This window comes from Colossoma macropomum, unplaced genomic scaffold, assembly GCF_904425465.1.
Source record: "Colossoma macropomum unplaced genomic scaffold, Colossoma_macropomum, whole genome shotgun sequence".
Classification (NCBI taxonomy): Eukaryota; Metazoa; Chordata; class Actinopteri; order Characiformes; family Serrasalmidae; genus Colossoma; species Colossoma macropomum.
In genome coordinates, this window is record NW_023494807.1 from 22,500,873 (window position 1) to 22,522,764 (window position 21,892).

At 37.8% G+C, this 21,892-nt stretch overlaps 1 protein-coding gene across 2 annotated transcripts in view; it reads right to left on the reverse strand.

The window, feature by feature from the left end:
* Positions 1–21,008, reverse strand: part of adcyap1r1a (adenylate cyclase activating polypeptide 1a (pituitary) receptor type I) — a 58,409-nt gene extending 37,401 nt beyond the window's left edge. For both annotated transcript variants that reach the window (XM_036556657.1, XM_036556655.1), the window contains exons 1-3: positions 20,885–21,008; positions 19,565–19,655; positions 7,307–7,475 (exon numbers count right to left, since the gene is read on the reverse strand). In XM_036556657.1, coding sequence (XP_036412550.1) covers positions 7,307–7,363 — 57 coding nt within the window. In that variant the 5' untranslated portion in view covers positions 7,364–7,475; positions 19,565–19,655; positions 20,885–21,008. The remainder of the gene's footprint in view (positions 1–7,306; positions 7,476–19,564; positions 19,656–20,884) is intronic.
* Between the last annotated feature and the right edge of the window lie 884 nt (positions 21,009–21,892).

Consider the following 21,892-nt stretch of genomic DNA (forward strand, 5'->3'; position numbering starts at 1 on the left):
TGCTTAGCATTAAGGAAGCCTGCAGTGTCTCCTGAGAGGGAGGCCACACAGAAGAGAGGGAACTTTCCCAGAAATTAGTGCATTAACTCGATGCAGATGATTGACAGACACCAAGCATTTGTGTAAACACGCCAGAACAACATTAGCTTAATCCACAAGCTGCAAGTCTATTTATAGCCCAAAATATTATACTTCAGTCCTGCACGGAACATGTCTCACGAGTTAAGTATGCACGTATTGCCTTGGATTACAAAACTGCAATCAGTCTTCCAGGAAAGTAAATAAACGAGCATGACTGATCATGCATGCATGTGTGCGTGTGTCTTTGTTTTCATACATTTTCAGGATAAAATGTCCTCACTTTGAAGTCAAACCACAGAAAAACAGGGGCAACCTTCAGTGTCAGGACCAACAAAACAGTACCTTATAAAGAGCCAAGAGCAAATCATTTTATGGTTATGTAATTTAGGGTTGGGCTTAGAAATTACTTATTACATACAGATGTTTACATATTGTCACTGTCAAAACAATACTTCGTCCCTCCATTGTTCTTTTTGCATGATTTGAAAACACATGTTGTCTTTTATATTGTATCAAAGTTCCTTGGAAAAAAAAAAACTTAAAAGCTTTTTTTTCTTCTCCTATAAAGTTTCCATTTTGAAGATACAAGGTTTTGTTTTCTAATGACAAAATATATGATACATAAGGAAAATATTATTATAATTATTAAAAATAAGTACTTACATATACAGTATATAATACATATGGGACCCATTATCAATACAGTACTTACAGACATACATATAAAACATATAGGACACATCATTTTTAAATATAGGTACTTATGTATATATAATACAGATGGAACACACTATTATTGTTAATATTGCATATAAGCAATTACATCTATGCGATACAGATGGGACATATCACATAAGTAATTACATATACATAATATATATGGGATACATTATTTTTACATATAGGTACTTATATACAATACATATGGGACATATTACATATTGGTACTTACTTATACAATATACATGTGAGGCATATAATTATTACATATAGGTATTTACAGATATTTAATATATGGGACATATTATTACATATAGGTACAAACTTGTATGATAATGTATAATAATGTATATGTTAATATTACATATAGGTATTTAAAGATATATAATACATGGGACATATTATTGCATATGGGTACTTATCGTCGCTGCAAACTTTGTATTCTTGTTTTTGACATTTTTAAAATTTTAAAAAACAGTTACTCCAGTTACTCTTTGCCTTGAGTTAAAAATTCATGATGAACAACAGAAATGCTCAAAAATTACACAATCTTGTTACATTAACTTCCATTACAAGAAGATTTTTTCCTTCTCCTGTAAAGTGACCATTCTGGAGATACGAGATTTTGTTCCAACAGCAACAATATATATAACACATATGGGACATACATATAACCCCACAACCTGACAAGGTTTAAAAATGAAATCTGTGAGTGTGTGTTTGTGTGTGGGAAAGAGTTTAGGTGTTACTTCTTGTGTATGTGTGGATATGATGGGTCAGATTTTGCGTGCCTCAAAACAGGGAGAAGAAAGCAGTGTACATAAACACACACACACACACACACACACACACACAGAGAGAGAAATATTTAATCCACTACATTACACAGCACAACAAACAGCAGCAGATGTGTGAGCTGGTATCTCTCTTTCTCTTTCCTCCTCCTCCACTCTCCCCACTTCATTCCTCCACTCTCCTCCCCACACTGATCTAAACATCAGATTAAAGCTTTATTCTCAAAGGCAGTGGACAGGGCACTGTGGGTTTCAGCAGATGATTGCTTTGGGACAGATGTCCTCCACCCACTCTGAAGAAGAAGTAAGCAGCCCTGACACTGACTGCACACATGCGCTTTACATGTAATGCTAATGAAGTGTGTACAATCAAAATATTGCATGAAATACAGTCAACATATTGTGTGAAATATGATAAAAATGACTACAGCACTGTGCAAAGGTCAGAGACCACCCAGTCAAAACTGTTATTCAGAATCAGAAAAAAACAGTAAACAAACACTCCTGGGTTTTACTGATGGTTTTAGCCCGGAGCAGATTTAAACCCTACAGAGAATATTTGGTCTCACATTAAACACAGACTAGCTCAACAATGTTCTTCAGCTGTTTGAAGCCATCAATGCTGAGTGGAAAAATACTGACTCTGTAAAAGGTTGTCTACAAATTTACACACAAAAGTTCAATATTTACAGGAATCAAAGGAAAAAGCTCTTCCATATTAAGTCAAGTCAAAGTTTATTTATATAACGCTTTTTTCGACAGGTGTTGTCACAAAGCAGCTTTACAGAAAAATCTGGGTCCGAGCCCCCGTGAGCGACAGAGCCTAAAAGCAAGAAGAAGAAACCTTGAGAGGAACCAAGACTCGAAAGGGGAACCCATCCTCCTCTGGTCAACACTGGATAGCAAACAGCATTAAGTTACTTTGTCTATGTGTTTAATGATTTGTTGTTAAGACCATTAAAAGCTTAATGTTTTGCCATTACATATAAGTCTCAACAACTAAATGTAACACACATTTTCAGTATGGTAGTATCTAGTAGTGTTTGCACAATTTTCAATTTTTTAAAGCCGATGTCAACTAATCACTAATGACTTCATGGCTAAAACCACAGAAGAAGGGAATGCTTTGCAACAAGCAACTTTAAAAATTCTGACTTTGAAAATGTGTGACGAAGCCAAACTCCTCAGGTCAGTAAAGTGTGACGTGCCGGACTGTCACAAATTTGTAAAGCTGGCAAGCCGACTTGTCTGTGCAACTCCTAGTGTGTAGGGTGTTCACTCTTTACCTTTATTACAGCTTCCATTCCTTTCATCTCTCAAAGATAAAAGCTGTAAATACTGTTTATCTGATCTGATTTATTTGGTGGTCTAGCAGGTCTTGCATGGTTGTTAGGAGTCCCATTTTCTCCCATCCTGTCTTTTTCACTCGTTTTCTTTTAGACTTTCTCTTTCCTTATGCTTCATATCTTATATCTTATACCTAATCTCCTCAGAAATTTCTCCTGAACAATGAATAACTGGTACAAAATGTCTAAAATTCAATATCTAAAGTGTGGTCTCTGACTTTTACACAGTACTGCAAAAAGTTTTATCAATTCAATGTTGTGAAAACAAGTAATGTAACTGCTTTTCTCCAAGTCAATTAAATACACTGAATGAAATAAAATCGAAATATGTTAGATGAACAAATATTTTACATTCATTTTAAACATCAAAAACTCTTTAAATAACCTTTGCCCTGTTCCACTTTTTATAGCATTTATTAAAGGGCTCATATCACAGTAATGTAGCTAGATTATATTTGTTATCTTATACAAGTTGTATTGTGCATTACTGTGTCTCAATATTGTGTTTTTTAATTTAACAAGCACACAGAGTTACAAACTCCAAGAAACTTGCTAAAGACTCTTACAAATGCATGCAAAAAATTAAAACACCCCAGGTCAAACTCTTTCTTCATTTTCTAAGTGAACACACAGTGTACAGCAGTGGTTCCCAAACTGTGGTATGTGTACCCCTAGGGGTGCACCAAATGATGTTGGAGGTACGTAAAAAGTTCTGATGTCTGATGTTTACACTTCATTTAATCTTCATTTCCTTCCATTAGCCGGCCGTGCAATTACACAGATATTTCCCTGATACAGACAACACAAACAGCTCTGCAGCTCTGCACTCCACTCAACGACTCTCCAGCAAGAGATCCTCACTGACATTTTTATTATTATTTGTGTAAAATCACTCTAGTCCCTTCCGTGTTGTGTGATCTGAAGATGCTGACTAACAGTTCAACTGTTAGTTTATCATCTGCTGTTGTTAAGGCCCGTATGATCCTTGTTAGTCATATTTTTGTGTTGGTTTCAGACCTAAATTTTCTGACTCCTGAGAACACAGAGAACAAAATACAACCAAATACATTACATCCTTCTGTAAATTTTACTGAACAAAAGCTCTGAACAGCAAAACACTGACAGGTTACTGTTTAAGGGAGTGTCTAAAAAGTGCACACCCTCTACCACTGTGAAGGCAGTGTGCGAAATACCCCCTGGTATTTGGAGGGTCCCATGTCGGCTAGCTACTCCAGCGTTGGCTGGCTGGACTCATCAGTGCCGCTGATGCTAGCTTCACTGTCAAAATGTTTGGTTTAGTATTCTTTAATAATCAGTTTTTCTTCTGGAAATGCTCTTGTCTAGTTTGGAAATGGTCTCCCACATAATAATTGAGATCTTACACATCTCTTTTGTCTTTGGTTTAAGAAATGACTAATAATTCATTCATAATAATTCACTCTTTTCACCATCTCTTGGGGAATTGGGCAAGTTTTGAGATTTACAAATATGCTGTGGTGAGGGTTAGGGTTTGATGAAGTCAGTCACAGTGGCTAGGCTATGAAGGACCTACTGGGTAAACCAATTTGCAACAGTGCCACACTGAGGCAGCACTGGTTAGTTAAGAATACCAAAGACAAAAGCTCACAGATTGCAGGTGAAGCAGCTAAACCTTTCTCTGAATTTGTATTTAAGCATCTATTTTCCCTAATGGACAGCATAACTTCATAAGTTTATTTTCAGCGACCCCCAGAATTTCGGTTTTGAGACATTAAGGGGTCCAAGAGGTAAATTAGACCCCCCAGTTATGGTGGCCCGCTGAATCATATCAAAACAACAAGCAAACAAAAGCTGAGAACACAACAACATTAAGGCAGAACACAAATACATAGTGAGAACACAATAATAAAGAGAGAGAACGCACAAACACAGGAGAGAACGAGTGAATACAAATACAAATACAAAAGCGAGAGCACAAAAACAAAAGTGAGAAAGCAAAAACAAAAGTGAGAAAGCAAAAAGTGAAAGGGTGATGTTACTGTACTGACCGTGATCTGTGACATGTTTGCGAATACTTTGTTATTCACTGTTCATTTTACAGCCACAGAGTGCCTCACACATGCATATGTGCTGTCATATAGACCACTGTGCACTTGTGAATAACATTATTTATTCAGCATTATTCAGTATATCTGGTGTGAAGTGTCATTGCATCATAAACACGTTTGATAATTTAAAGGGGAATGATTTTATACGGCTAAATGTCTTACATATGCATCATGGCAATATGAAAAATAAAACATAAAATATAAAATGTGCCCTAACATTTGTACAGACCATGTTTTATGTTTAATTTTGCCCCCAACATGTAAAATTCAGTAAATATACAGTAATTGTGCAGAAGTGTGTTCTCTGTACAGGGTGTGTTTACTTATATTTACTTAGAAAATCAACAAAAAAACAATGTCATTTGACCAGGGGCGCCCAAACTTCACAAATGTCTGTGTTATCAACAACAACAGCAGCACAGTAAAAACTTCTGGCAAAACAATAACAATGCTGCTCTTTTATTTTCATTATTTTCTCTGTGGAGGACGGCTCTGATGCTCAGAGACAGTCCTGTTTAATGGTTATGAGCCAAAGCTTCGGTGTCTTCTGAAACTGGCACTGGTGGGCCTGTGGGGTCTCTGCAGATGGGCTGTCAGCAAAGCCATCTGCTGTGTGAGGATTTGCTCCGTTTCCCAGCAGCCTCTGCTCCTCCACTCTACTGCTGCATATGGAGCGCCTCCCTCCAAAACCCATCCACATGTGAATCCACAGAGACAAAACTGGACAACCAGCTAACACACACACACCCATATAGACGCACCACCCGCCAAAAGGACATTCTCACTGATACTTTTCAATTAAACGCCCCATTTCCTGCATTTTTAGCATTTTTCTTATAAAATGTATGAGGTTTTACAAACCTCAGGTCAACAAGGGTTGGGACAATATGTGAAATGCAAATAAAAACAGAAACTAAAACAGTACAAAGACAAGATTTTGCATGTTTTACTTTCCAATAGTTTTGTAAATATACGCTCATCCTGAAATGGAACAGCCTGCATGTTCAAAAAAAGGACAGAGGCGATTTAAGCCTAGAAACACTGTAAAATTATGTGATACAATCATGGTGATACAAACATGACTGGAATCAAAAGGAGCAGGAAAGGCCTAGTCCTAGTCTCAGCAGTGCATAATGCCTTCAAAAGATTCAGGGAATCCAGAGAAATCACTGTGCGTGGAAAGGTCAAATGGAAATCACAACATGGGCTCGGGAATACCGTGACAAACCATCGTCAATAAACACCGCAGCAGTTACATGTCATTAACGTTCAGAAACACCGTCTACTTCTCTGGGCCTGAGCTCATCTGAAATAGACTGATGCACAGTGGAAACATGTATTGTGGTCTCACGAGTTAAAACTTTCAGTTTGTGTATGTAAATAATAGACATAATGTTCTCTGGGCCAAAGAAGAAAAGGACCATCCAGATTGTTACCAGCATAGTTAAAAGTTTCAAAGCTCTTTCACTGTATGAGGATATTAGTGGGTAATTTGCACATCTGTGAAGACATCATTAACACTAAAAGATAAATATACATATATGCTGCCTTTTAGATGATGTCTTTTTCAGAGAAGACCATGTCATGTGTTACAACAGCATGGCGTCAAATTTGGAATGAATTTACATACATTTCATACATTTACAACAAAATGTTTATAAGGTATGCCCTGCGATGGACTGGCGACCTGTCCAGGGTGTATCCTGCCTTCCGCCCAATGACAGCTGGAATAGGCTCCAGCACCCCACCGCGACCCAGAAGGATAAGCGGTTTAGATAATGGATGGATGGATGGATGTTTATAAGGTAAATTACCAAATATTGTGCTTTTTGGTTTGTATGTACCAAAAACAGTCAGAATTTTATTTTTACATCACATTTACCAAAGTCTCTTTATCACTTACAATTAAACAGGTTGTTTTTTGTTAGTGTGCCTTTAAGACTGATATATGTAAAAAAAACTCTGTTCTGATTGGCTGTGCCTCATTAAAAAAAAAGCAGTCCAGGCTGAAACACTTCTTAAACCTTCAGTGTGAACGGGCGAGGCTGAAGTGTTGTAGGCTGAATAGATGGAGATATGTAAATATGACGCCACTAAAACAATTAATTCAAAACAGACTGTTTCACGACTTACATTCCATATATGGACTGTATGGACTGAGGACTGAACAGTACAACTACATCAAACTCATTTATTTCAAAAAAGCAAGGGATTCCTGACAGGGACCATTTAGGGTAAAATAGTGCACATGTTGAGTAGGTTTTGTGTGTTTCCTCACCAGAGAGATGAAGAGGAAGACGAGGAGGGGGAGGAAAATGGCCCCAGGTCGCTTCATTCTGCCCGCTGCTGTTTGGAATGATCGGTCACAGTGCGCTGAGTGGCCTCACAATGGAGTGACTGGGGTGACCCCCACACAGCCTTCACAAGGTGGTCACTCAGCCTAAAACCTGGAAAAGACAAAGAAGGCTTCAGTTTAATGAGCACATCTCTTACTGCAGTCTTTCAAGTTTTCAGGTTTTAGTTTGTGCTTTGAACCCTGTACTCATTAATCCACTACTGTTATACCTACAGGCAGAGCTGAGAACAAGTCACTAAGACCAAGCCTCAATTCTTGACACTCGAGTCCCGGGTCAAGTCAGTTAAGTTTCAGTTCAAGACTCGAGTCAGTACAGGCAAGTGTCAAGTCGCGTTCCATACCAGTACTCTTAAAAAAGATGGTTCTTCAAGGGTTCTTTAGTAAAGAAAATGGTTCTATATAGAACCATGAACAATCAAAGAACTCTTTGCATAAATAAATGGTGCTTTGCATTGTGAAAGGTTCTTCAGACTCATGGAGGATGTGTTGTAGATGGTTCTATATATTTCTATACTTTTTTGAAAAGGGTTCAATATAGCACCAAACAGAGTTCCACTATTGGTACAAGCCAAAGAACCCTTTTTGGTACTACAAGGAAACCTTTTTGCTAAGTGTGTAGAAGCAAGTCTTAAGTCATGTCCAAAGTCCTAAGTCCTAAACAAGTCAGTATTCATCCTTCAGCGAATTTAAAGTCATTTCAACAGTGAATGACAAAAATGATGGTAGGAGTAACACTGCCTTTTAGTAGTTAGCATGTCAGTAGTGTATGGGTGTATATTGAGGTTTTTACCCCTTCAAATAAAATATAAGATTCATGGTACACGGTAACCATGTTAGGCATAATGATATACACAGCAGAAATGCAACTACACATGAAAAGAATTACTACTAAGAAAGTACTACTAAACTTCAAAAAATATATTTTAACATAATTGTTGACTAAAATAAAATTAGAACAAAAACTACCTCAGCAACCTAAACAACTTTAACTGAATTTGAATTTAGATGACAACAGAGACCAAAACGACCAAGCTGAACAAAGTTTACTGACAAAACAGCAAAATGATGGTGAATGTACACAGTTTAAGTTGGCTTCTTATTCACATTTTCTGTTCCACCTTAAATAGTGAAGCAGTTACGTGCTGGAATGTACCTGCTACACCATTTAAGAGGGAATGGCAAATTCAAATATGAATCTGGATAGAATAAAAAGTCAACTTCTTCCTTATGGTTGCAGAAGCTGTTAACATGGTTTAAATAGAGAGCTGTTTCTTTTGTTTTACTACGGTCAGGAACATGGTCAGTTCACCTGGTAACTTTAAGTGCTGAGTGAGGGCTTATTGATGCTTCACTTGTTTCTAGCTTGTGGAGGCAAACTTGAATTCTCACACTTCACTTGTTTTCTGAAACAAAATAAGCCAAGCATAAGCACAATAACAGACAATTGATTGCGTTGCTGTATATCAAATTTATGGCATGAAATGAATCCATTCCCATGAAAAGTAACCGACTGTGTAGAGTCCCATCTGCAGTCACATGCTTCTCATGTTTCTTCCACTATGGGGCTCCAGTCTTTTAGAGCCTTAAGGCTCTCAGGTCCAGTCATTGGTGTTCAAGTCGAAGTCAAGTCGCAAGTCTTTCTTGATTTTGATGAGTCAAATTCATGACTCCAGTCTGACTCGAGTCCACACTTCTTCCTATAGGAGTTACGTTGAGTTTACATGCTGCCGGTAGACTGATGACGGCAAACCGGTTATTCCTTTGTATGATAATGAAAAATTCTGCAACTGCCAAACCAGATGTTGAATTTTTGGGAGCCAAGGATGCCAAACGTCTTATTCTTGAATTCCAGACGAGCCCAGTATTGTACAACAAAAATAAAAGAGTACAGAGCATCGTCCTGCCTTTTCCCACCTTAAATAAACAGTCAACACTGCTGAAGTTCTCCTGGACAGGCATCCATTTTTGCTGGTAACGCTGTTACCATGGCAACATTTGCGGAGCTTCATGCTGCTGTCAGTCACATACCACACATACAACTCCAACATGTAAACGCAGCATTAGAGGTGTGAAAGTGCATCAATACATTGTGAAGAATCAACCATCTGCTCAGATTTTGTTATGTTATTACTGATTATAATTGATTATCAGGGGTGCATGATGACTAATCACATCAGTATTGGAAAATAATTACTTTGAAATTGCTTTTGAAGAATTAAATTTTGCTGATATAGCAAATCGTTAGTTGATAGTGGTTTAGGCAATTTAACCCTATAAAAATAAATATTATATTTCTTTGTGATACTAATCTTGTTAGATATAATCCCAATTTTTGTAATTTATAAATTTATAAACATTTATATTTTGGCTTCCTCGGACATGTACATGAAAAATCTGGGATATCAGTCCACAATTCCCATATCAGTGCATTACTATTGTTTATAGTATGTCTCACCAATGTATCCTCTTATTGTATAGCCAAAATAAAATTCTCAGGCTATGAAAAGGTGTACTCCTGTATTATCTATATTCCAGTACTGTGTAAACAGTTTGTATTGCATAATACTGTTGTAACAAAATAATCAAGCAATCAAATCTAATTGATGAGGTCAGACATTTACACTCATACACAGTGTACTGAAAAAAGTCTCAGGCTCTCACTACTGATTATATTAGTAACTGAGTAAAGTAGTGCAAAGTGTGGTAAGCAGTGTGGATTATTTATTAGAACTAATCAAGTACTTAGACGTTACTTTACAGTTGGGTTCAGTAAAAAAGAACATAAGAGAAACAAACCATGCATAGCTTTTCAAAGATTCTAAAATACTCTTTACTAGGAGAATCTGAAATATGCATTATTATCATGCAAACTGCCAACTAATCATAACTGATTTATCAAGATGATATTTTTTTAAGTCTATATTCTTTTTAAACCTAAAATATGTACCTCTTGTCTTTGAATGCTGAACTTGCCCTGACTCAAACCTGAAAGTGTTAGTACATCATGTCTATAACCTTGTCCAGGACATTGTATTATCATCTAAAAAACAGTTCGATGTTTTTATGTTTCTCTTGGCATTCTAATGTTTTATTACGAACGCTGCGAGGAAAAAGCAATCATTCTGGAACAGCTGGAGTGACGCAGTCAGCGGAGTGTGTAGGACAGCTGCAGGGAGACTGTGTTTACGGGAATCTGTGAGAAAGAGAAGATTTAATGATCTGAGGAGGCTGTAAAGATCTCCTTCAGTATCCAGTCTAAGGCAAAGCAGAGGATATATACAGCCTCCTATCGTCACGCTTTCCTACTCATTCACGCCATTTCCCGCAAAACACTCGCACACCCGCCAGTGTTACACACACAAGTTCACATGCGCACACACACACACACACACACACACACACACACACACACACACACACAAACATTGTGTGTGTACGTGTGCATGTGAATAAATTGTATCGTTCAGGTGGCTTCTCAGGCGGTGCAACTCAAAGGGCGGCAATCGCTCTGGTGTCCATTTTAGGCTAATACTGACCCCAAAAAACTGGCTATTCATTTATGTCCGCTGCCTCAAAAACAATATGAACTACTTCAGATGCAAAAGGCTACACAACAGGAGATGACTTAAGCAACCCTGACTCAACTATTCAGCTAAAGAGACGAACGCTAGCCTGGTTTGTACTGTTTGTACGTCAAGTTATCTGCGCTCGTTTGTGGCATAATGGCATAATGGCCATCGCACACTGACTCAGAGCACTGGTCAGTTTCTCTATGCGTCACAGCACCACCCAGTGTTTTACCACAGACATGGCTGAGATTGCCATGTTGAGACCACGGAAAGTCATAGTAGATCACATGTGGCTTGAACTTCACACAGAAAAATGCAATCAGTCTTTTAGATAAACAGACACATGCTAATGTTACCTCAGCTAACCTAACTAGCCTAGTCTTCTTCAGTTGGTATCTTTCAGCTCAAAAATAGTAAATAGAAAACTGATGCCAAGCATGATGAGTGATGCTGAGAATTCTATTTCATTTAGTTTGAACCTGGTGTTTCTCGGCTCTGCCTGCCAGCATGCTATAGCAGCGCTCTGCTATGTGATGCTAGGCTACACTGCATGGCACAACACAGTGTTTCTGGTGTGCGGTGGCCTTAACGTTAACGTTTCTGAGGAAACTCATGCCTGAGAAAGAATTTCAATAGCCCACTACTGTTTGTAACCCTAAAAAAATACGTTACTTTTCACGGTAATGCTGATCCAGGTGGATCCCATTCAAATGTATTAATTTCATATGTGTTTATGTATCAAATTCGGCACATATGTTCATGAGAAATATCGTATAATTGCCCACAACTCTAATCTCAGCACATTCCTACAGTTAAAAGATCTCTCTCTTTCTCGTTCATACAGCACATGGGTTCTCGTTACACTGAAGGCTCTTGAGGCGACCTGTACGGGAACTGCTTTTGCTTTTGTTAGTTTGCTGCTTGTTGATTTATCTATAGATCTCCTGTCTATCATAGCAACATACAGCATATAGGCAGCTGGGCTTCAGCCTGCACTACTACAGTTGGGTCGAAGGGTCAAACAAGGAACATTAACAACATTTAAAGAATTAGTGGTGTTAAGAATTTATCGCTTTATTAACTTTGACAGTTCTAAACACAATAAATGAAGCTCCGCACTGCCTTTATTGTTGGATGCACAGTGACAGTGCACACACATTCAGAACTTATTATCCTTCACTTTTTTGAAACTAAACAGTTGAAATAATATGTAAACATTGTAAAAGTTTTAAAGCATATTGTTTACTAAGCAGTCCATGCAGTCCATATATGAAAACTATGTCCCAAAAACAGCCCATTTTGAATGCACTGTTTCTGTGATGTCACAATAAACACGTTCCTAACATATATATCTACATATTCACCCTACAGCAGTTTAGCACCGCCTACATACAGTGAAGTTCAAAGATGCATTTCAGCTCTGAGTGCTTTTTGAATGATGCACAATGAGAACAGAGGTCACTGATATATAAAGGCACAGTAACAAATACAGCCTGCTTAATTCTAAAGGATAAAGAGAGGTTGGGAATTGTGCATGAAAAATTAATTATGACCATTTTTGCCACATACAACCACACAAATATTATAAGTGGATCTCAAAAGAAAAAATAAAATACAAGAAAAAATTTGGATATGGGCCCTTTAATACATGGTGTTGTCCTCGAGAATGGCACATTGCACATCATACCGGAATTACTCTGAATTACATCTTTATTTCCAAGTTAATAATTTAATTAAGCAGTAATGTAGGTAAACAAACAGGTACTGACATATATGTGACACATAACATATGTACCCCACATCCTAACAAGGTATTAAAACAAGTTTGTGTGCATAAAGACCTGACACACACACACACATGCAAACACACACACACACACACACACACACACATCCCCTCTGTACTCCTGCCCTTTGGTTCTAAATCCAATTACATCTAACTCAGCACTCGGGTGCTTTATCAGATGATGATAGGAACCCTCAGAATAAGCTGTAGAAACAGCTGGGCATCGCGCCTCTACAGCACACACCACAGCAGATTTATGAGGAAACAGGAAGATGTTTTAGTGTTTTACTGTAGATTAGGCATAGGCAACATAAAATAACTGTCTCCTTGGTGATGCTGACTGTGTATAGCTATCATACAGGAGTACTAGCAGGCAGGATTGGAGTATAGAAGCCTTCCATAGAGCAGTGAGGCCTCTTCCAAGAGCTCTGAACATACTACTAGTACTTCCCATGTTTTATTCTATTCTTTCCTCTGAGGTCCATTTACAACTGCTGTAAGGTTTTATGTACCATAAACAATCATAATTCATTTCCACATGCCCATTTTCCAACTTGTCTTTATCCCTGTTTTTGTTGGCTGTTTTTATTACTGCACCTTTAAGGCAGATACATGTAAATGCGTTCTGTTATGATCGGCTGATCTGTATTGTGCCTCATTGAAAAAGCAGTTTAAACACTCCTTATAACTGCAGCATAAATGGCAGGCTGAACAGGGGTGTGTGTAAAAGTGTTGGTTTTTATGACATCACAAACTTAAAATACAACAATTCAAACACTGCAGCATAATTTTCATATATGCACTGTATAGACTGGACAGTGAACAGTACATTTTGAAATTTTAACAATGTTTGCATATTACATCAAATTATTCTATTTCAAAAAGCAAGAGAAATTGGATTTTTGTGGCACGGGCCCTTTAAATCCATACTACACCCATACCATACTATGCCTATCCTACAGATGCCCCACTATTATGGTGGCAAAAAAAGCAGCTTAGTAGTTATACAGCCGCAAACTGTGATAGTTAAACTACCCAGCATATTTAGTTGTATGCAAAAGCTTGAATACCCTGGTCAAATGACATGTTTTGTTGATTTTCTAAGTACAAATAAGTTAACACATCTTCTACAGAGAAAACACTTAAATATGGCATTTTCCTGTAAATTTTAGTGCACAATTTCTATTTATTTGCTGAGATTAAATAATGTACCATAATGTTTGCACAGGCCACATTTTATATTTTCTTTTTTTGACCCAACTGGGGCCTACAACATTAACCCAACTGGGGCCCACAACTGTAACCCAGCTGGGGCCTACAACTGTAACCCAACTGGGGCCTACAACTGTATCACAACTGGGGCCCACAACATTAACACAACTGGGGCCCACAGCTGTAACCCAACTGGGGCCCACAACATTAACCCAACTGGGGCCCACAGCTGTAACCCAACTGGGGCCCACAACATTAACCCAACTGGGGCCCACAACTGTAACCCAACTGGGGCCCACAACTGTAACCCAACTGGGGCCTACTACTGTAGCTGAACTTGAGCCCACAACATTACCAGCTGAGGCCCATTAATGTAGCCTAATTGGAGCCCATGGCTTTAACCCAATTGGGGCCCACATGCAGCCCTTCAAAAAGCCTACTTAAAGCCCATGCCCAGGTAAAACCCATGCAGTCCAGGTAAAACCCACATGGGGCCCACATGGACATGTTAGCTTAGTAGTTTGACTAGTGGTGCACAAACCTTTGCATATGACTACGTATTGTGCTTGAAAATATAGACAAATTACAATTAAAATGCTGAAATACAGAAAAATAAACCAAACAAACGATGCATATTTTGTTCTGTGTGGAGACAGAGAGAAGAGAGAGAGAAACAGAGACAGAGAGAGATAGAGAAAAAAATCAACAGGGAATCAGATGAAGCAGTGTGTGCGCTGGTTCACTACTGGTTCATAAGTAGTCAGCAGCTCTCTGACAGCAGCTGTCACTCAAGCAGCAGACAAGCTTTTTCTGGAAGCTGAGCGCACGCTGGCCCTTCTGATAACAATCTAAATGAGGAGCAACAGGACGGAGATGATATGAATGTGTTTTAAATTCAAGCTCTGCTTTAAAGAGGGGAGGGTACTCTAAAATCGCCCAGAGCAGAGCGCTGCAGTTTCAGAACATTAAGAGCGATCACTGCACGTCACGTTTTCCTTCTTCAGGACATCAAGCTTTGTTCCATTACAAGAGGCAAGCATGCCTTTGGAACTGTTATTCCTCTTCAGTATCCTTATGTTTTGTCACTGTATTGTGTAGCCTGTTCCTGGAAACTGGAGCAAGGTCAACAACCATGACCATCTTAAGTCAGCTGTTTTCTTTCACTTTGCCAACTGCTTGACTGTACTGACTCCAGCCAAATTCATCTTAGCAGAATAAACTAAAATGTTAAAACATGTTCTTTCTTTTTGCAGAATGTTCTACCACCATAAATACTTCACACATTATATGGAAATGTCCCATGGAAATGTTCAGTTTAGGCCATAAATCTCAAAATACAGTCAAAAACAACTTTATTATAATGCTCATTTCTGCTAGCGCCCCTATGGGACTCTAGTAGTATGCTAGTGCTAAGCTAACAGTGATTTCCCTGAACATTTTGGTGGTTTTAGATTAAATGTAGATATTTAAAACTTGCAAAAGGCATTCCATGTTTTAAATCTGTAACAGGCATATAAACCAGTGATTTCAGTTCGAGCCATAAATGTCAAGAGTCAGTTAAAAACATCTCTACACTCTTCAAAATTTTCAAAAAGGTTCTATATATTTGTGTGAGTTTAAAAACAGTCAAAACCAGTCATAATTAATTTTTAGATTTTTTTTTCAAAGTCTATTCATCCCAAACAATTAAACATGCTGTTTTTTTCCTGGGTCTTTAAGACAGATATATGTAAATGAGATCTGTTTTGATTGGCTGCTCTGCATTGCACCTCGATCAAAAAGCAGTCCAGGCGGAAACACTCATTATAACTTCAGTGTGAATGGGTGGAGCTAAACTGCTGTAGGCTGAATGGGCAGATATATGAGTTTTAGGGCATCACAGAAATGTATGTATGGACTGGGGAGTGAATACGTTTTGAAACTTTAATAATGTTTACAAGCTAATCAAACAAAGAAAAATTCAGTTTTCCATAATAAGGGCCCTTTAAAATTGCCTACTAATCTACTCTTTTTCTTTAATAACATGTTGTTCAATCTCAGTGCTGTTGATGCATTTATCTATGTAAAGAACATGACCTAACAGTTCATGAAATTGGTAGACTTTTATTTTGCATCACAAAGGAATTTGGATGGAAGCACACACATGAATAGCACACACTCCAATTGCCTTTATTTTATTAGGAATTGCATTGTGAATGTGTGTGCACACTTGCTCAGAAACCATCACAGTGCATCCAACAAAAAAGGCAAAACAGAGCTTCATTTATACAGTGACAGAAAACACAACCCCAGACCTGTTCACACAATTTCACAGACAAAAATGAAGTTAATCAGTGCAGCTCGGTTTTATCTTTGTCAGTGTTTACAGTTGAACTGCAACATCCAACACTCAGTATCAAACAGCTGCTTCAGACCCTAAATGACCATCCACTGTCTGTAGACCAGTGCATTCCAAAAAGCCACCAAATGACGAATCTCTCTATCGAAAGAGTTCCACAGGCATCTTTTTAAAAAGTCTTTTGAAAATATACAATACTGCGCAAAAGTCAGACCACCCTTAATTTATTTAATTTAATTTCCTAATAACCATGAAAGACCTGGTAGACCACCAAAACTGTCGCCATCAGATAAACAGGACCTTTCATCTTTGAGAGAGAGGAGAAAATCAAGCTGCTTCAGATCTGATAAAATCCACAGCTGTTTCTGTCCATCCTTCCACTGTGAGAAGACAACTCAACACTATGAGTCTGAAAGGATGTGCAGCTGACAAGAAGCCTTTACTGAGAAAGGAAAATAGACAAAAAAGAAGAAAATTTGCAAATCGAACAAAGAAACGCATCACTGAATATGTTTGGGATTACTTGGCTTGTAAGAAGCAGAAAATACAACCAACTTCTAAGACTGAACTTTGGAGGTGTGAAATATATCCCTGCAGAAGAAGGATGGAAGCTGTAATAAATGGAAAGTGTGGAGACACTGAATACTGAGAAAATGTGGTGTTATATTTAGTTGTTGATGCTTCTGTGTAATTTTCTGTTAAATAAATGTTTCCTGCTTTTTCTGATTCTGAAAAAATGAATAACCTGTACTTAATGGCCCTTTGACTGAAAATTAAATAAATGAAGGGGGATCTCTGACTCTTGGAGTGTACTGCACAAAAGCATGGTGTAATTTATATGACTTATTTCTCACTTGTAGGTCACTGAAACAAATGGAAGTTCATAAGGTGATATTTTATTATGATTTAATGAAAAGTTACTGCTGAAAGAAAATCCTTTCTGCTGTGTCGCTTTTTTTTTTACATCTAAATAGTCATAAAACTGGGGAAGTGGTGACTCAAACTCATCAGTGTAAATCAAATCTAAATGTAGTTCATTATGTACCTAGTTATCCAATTTTTTAATTACATAATTACTATAACATAGCAAAAACAGTAGTAAATCTAGACTTCTAAGGGTTTACCCCAGAAAAATGAGATTTTAGTTTTCCATTTTCATCATCAGATTTCTCCGAAATGTCAAAATCAGCTTACCTAGGTCTCAGTCCTCTTAATATACTTATTCTGATAACTCCATTTTCACCAAACTGTGAGGTCAGACTGTGTAATTTTACTGCCATCTTCTTCTCAAAGGACACATTAAGCCTTCTGATCATGATCTCATCACCTTCACCAGGTAACTGATGGGTAATTAAGATACGGTCACACAATACAACGGTTACACTATGCAACTGATCGCTGCACATGAGAGTGGACTGAGTCGAGCCAATTCTACAGTGGACACTCTGGATGTCTAAGAAGGCACGTTTAATTTATCCATTCATCCTTATATGTCAGACTCTGTGACCTTTTCATCTATAGCAGCAGGCACTCATTCAGCATACTCTATATATGGATGCAGCAATCATGTGAGTAATGAACACATAAAAAACCACCAGAATATTATTTAACTATAAATATAAATAACCTAATTTGCTATTTAATGGGCTAAAATGGAATTTTAGATTTATGCATGAAAAATGAGTTACCTATTTAAATAATGTGAATCGAATAAACTGCTACATCAAAAGTAATTGGCAACTGGACACCTAAACACACTGTTTAAAACCAATTATCTGGACAATAAGTGCCTGTACATTATTAGAATATGTAAATATAAATAAACATAAATATAGTAAAAAGTAACAATTCTCATTTTTAAAAAAAGTATTTATCTTATGAGCTAGTTTGGTTTCTGATTTGTCTTCAATGCTCCCTGTCATTGCGCTCCTGATTTAACATGCAGTATTGATTAGCTGAACCAGGTATTGGATGATAACTATAAATCATACCGGGCTGCCAACAAGGAGGATTTGGAAATGGTTAAATGGACACAATGACATACATAAAATCCCTACTTACTGTATTAATGTTATTTGTATGTCTTCAAATATCAGTCCTCCTCTGACCAAATAAACACTTATTGACCTGATAGCTTTTTAAGTATAATTTTCTCAAACTTTTTCACAGAACTGCAGGTAATTGGCACATCGCCAATCGTGTGTTTGGAGAATTTTATACACAGAAACTTTAAAAAATAAAGATGCCAAAAAAGGAACCTTTGGAGCGATGCCGTAGAAGAACCACTTTTGAGTCCCTAAAGAATCTTTCAGTGGATGGTTCCTTGAGGCAAAGTTTTTTTGTAAATCAGACATACTGAGTGTGAAGAACCTTCTCAAAGTTTCATGAGCCTCCACATAATGTAAAGTTCTATACCAGTGACAAGTTCCTGCTAGAACTGTATATCCAGGCCAAGAACCATTTAGGAACCTTTATTTTCATTAAGAAGATGTGTGAACTTGTTTTATATATATATATATATATATATATATATCATATCACTGCTGTCGGAACAAAACCTTGTATCTCCAAAATGATAACTTTACAGAAGAAGCAAAAAAAAACATACTTTACTTTTAATGTAAGTCAACGGAACCAGACATTTTTCCAAGTAATTTCTGGCCCATTTCTTTTGGTCCATTCCTCATAAAATTGGAGAGATACAAGGTTTGGTTTCTGACAGCAGATATATACATATATATGTGTGTTTGTGTGCAAAAGCTTGAATACTCTTGGTCAAATTACCTGTTTTGTGGTGAAAACAAGTTAACACATCTTCAACAGAGAATAAACTTAAAGATGAAATTTTTTCTGCACATTTTAGTGCACAATTTCTAATTATTTGTTGAGTGTAACAAAACATAAAATATAAAATCTCACATTTTCTTTTTCCAATATGTTAAATTTAGTAAATAATGAAAATTATTGCACATTAACATGTGCAGAAGTGTGTTCTCTGTAGAGGATTTGTGAACTTATTTTCACTTAGAAAATCAACAAAACATGTCATTTGACCAGGGGTGCCCAAACTTTTTTACGTTTGGGGTAATAACAGTGTTTTGGATTTGTAGGTAATTGTCACAACATTGTCAATGTCATTGTTTTGGTCATATATTCGCCCACTGTTTATAAATGTTTAAAGAAATCTGCAATGTACACAAATAAGGGAAATTTTCAATGATGATTTTTTCCTCTCAGTTAATGGGCTGTAGCATGAGGCTGGTGTGGTGACTCACTGTTGCATCAATGTACCATTGCAGCGTCTAGACAGCAAACATAGTCCAGGCACTGATGATGATGATGATGATGATAGTGATGATGAAATATCTGTTGTGTAAAAAAAACACAATTTATGAATTCCATTCCATGACTATTAATGCTTTGGTACCCAGATTGTTTATGGTTAGCTAAAAGTTCAAACGTGCCGAGGGCTCCTTGCTCACAGACTGAACCAACTAAGAAGCAGCATATTTGACAAAAATCATACAGATTATGGCTTCGTTTGAAAGCCATCACTCTTTTCCCCAAAGACAAGCAGGCATTTTGATCAGTGGCTTACGGTGCCATATTTTGCTCAGACAGCTTTAATCCCGTCTGCTGCGTGAGGTGCAAAGCTGTAGGCTGGGAACACAGAGGGCTACATCATGTGTAGGATGTGAAAAAACAGTAACACTGGAATTGGGTGCCTGTCAGCAAGATGCTTTAATATTTTGCTTGACAGCAACAAAACATAAAGCATTCAGGCATATATAGGCTTATCTGGCATATGTGCATTATACAGGCTTATATAGCGTATAAGCAATTATAGGTTTATGAACCATACACCTATTGTATAGACTCACAGCATATAAGCATATACAAGCTTATATAGAGTATAGGAATACATAGGTGTATATAGCATATAGGCATTTTATAGGCTTACATAGCATATATGTATTATATAGGCATAAATAGCATACAGCCATATTCTTGTATAGCATATGTGCACTGTACAGACTTATACAGCATATAAGCATGTACAGACTTCTGTAGAATATAGGCATGCATATGTTATATCTTATACAGCATATAGGCATATATAGGCCTATATAGATACAGTATACAGGAGTTATATAGACATATATAGCCATCCAAAGCACATAGGCATACACAGTAAGTATACCATACAGGCAAGACTGCATATAGGCTGCAGCACTTGTGCCACTGCAGTCAAGAGTATCATATCATATACTTTAACTGCATATGATATATACTGTATGTGATACAATTTGAATACATGATTAGAGCTCGTGCCCCATCAGCTGTTCCTCAGATGGGCTGCTCCACAAACATGGGCTAAATCCCAGTAGACAACCCTCGCGCTTATCAATTATTGAAACCAGCCAACTGAACAAGCCTCTTCAGACTGCACGCTTTTTTTCCTTTAATTGTGGATGCAAATGCACACTGCAGCCGTTTCGGTCACCGAAAAGCCGAGCGCGTGCTTGAGATACATGATGGCATGCAAGAAGCTTTTTTATTAAAAGGTTCCGAAAACGAAAAATCATTGCACTCACCATTTTTTGACCTCCACTCGATGATGCTCTAATCCCTCTTTGGCTGCCTTTTCTCCCGGACTCATGCACGCGGTGTGGAAACGTCCGCAACGCGCGGCGCGCGCAAGAACGTAGGAGGCACGAAGACACTGAGAGAGAGAGAGAGAGAGAGAGAGAGAGAGAGAGAGAGAGAGAGAGAGAGAGAGAGAGAGAGAGAGAGAGAGAGAGACGCCTGCGATTGAAAGTTCCGAAAACGGAGCCGAGGCGCGAGCGCTAATCGAATCTTCTTCACGCGAGCTGGACGTGAAGGAGAACGTGTAGCTAAATAAATGCGCCTTACGGTGTTTACGCTTCACCTTCCGCCGAGCAGCCAATGAGATCACACCGCAGCGAGTGATGCAATGAGATATATGACTCAAGGAGAAGTTCATTGAAAACAGTATCAGGACCGAGAGCTGCCTCGGTGCTCAGGTCCCTTTAGTCTTAAAAGGGGTTTCAGCGATCTTCTTGCTTAATTAAATGGATCAGGTGTAAACAGAGTGCTCTGATGTAAAATGCTCCGCTGTAGAGAAACGAATTCAGTACCCTGCTAAAAACCCACAGAAACCATGAAGTTTGTTGGTTCCTAATCCTTTTGTAACGTGTTGGCTTTTTTAATGGGTTGATATCACAGTGTAAAGGATCCTAATGGGTTAACAGGTAAACAGTGCTGATTCTAAAAGCATTTGATGGATCTAAAGGTATTTTACGGTAAACTAATTGTCCTTTCTTCTTCAGGGTATTTTTCACAGTAGTGATAGGAACCAGCTGTCTTTAGAGTTTAATGCCCCTATAGGCCTCCTCACAGAAAGATATTACATAAAAAAATCCTGTAATCTTGTAAATAATCCGTTAAATAGAAGAATAATAGCCTAAACGACCGTATCTGATTACATTCCCAACTGGAAAATTGAAGTACGTTCTGCGCATGTGCGTTTGCGTCATAACGAAAGTTTACAACGTTCAACATGGCGGAAGCAGAAACCAGGG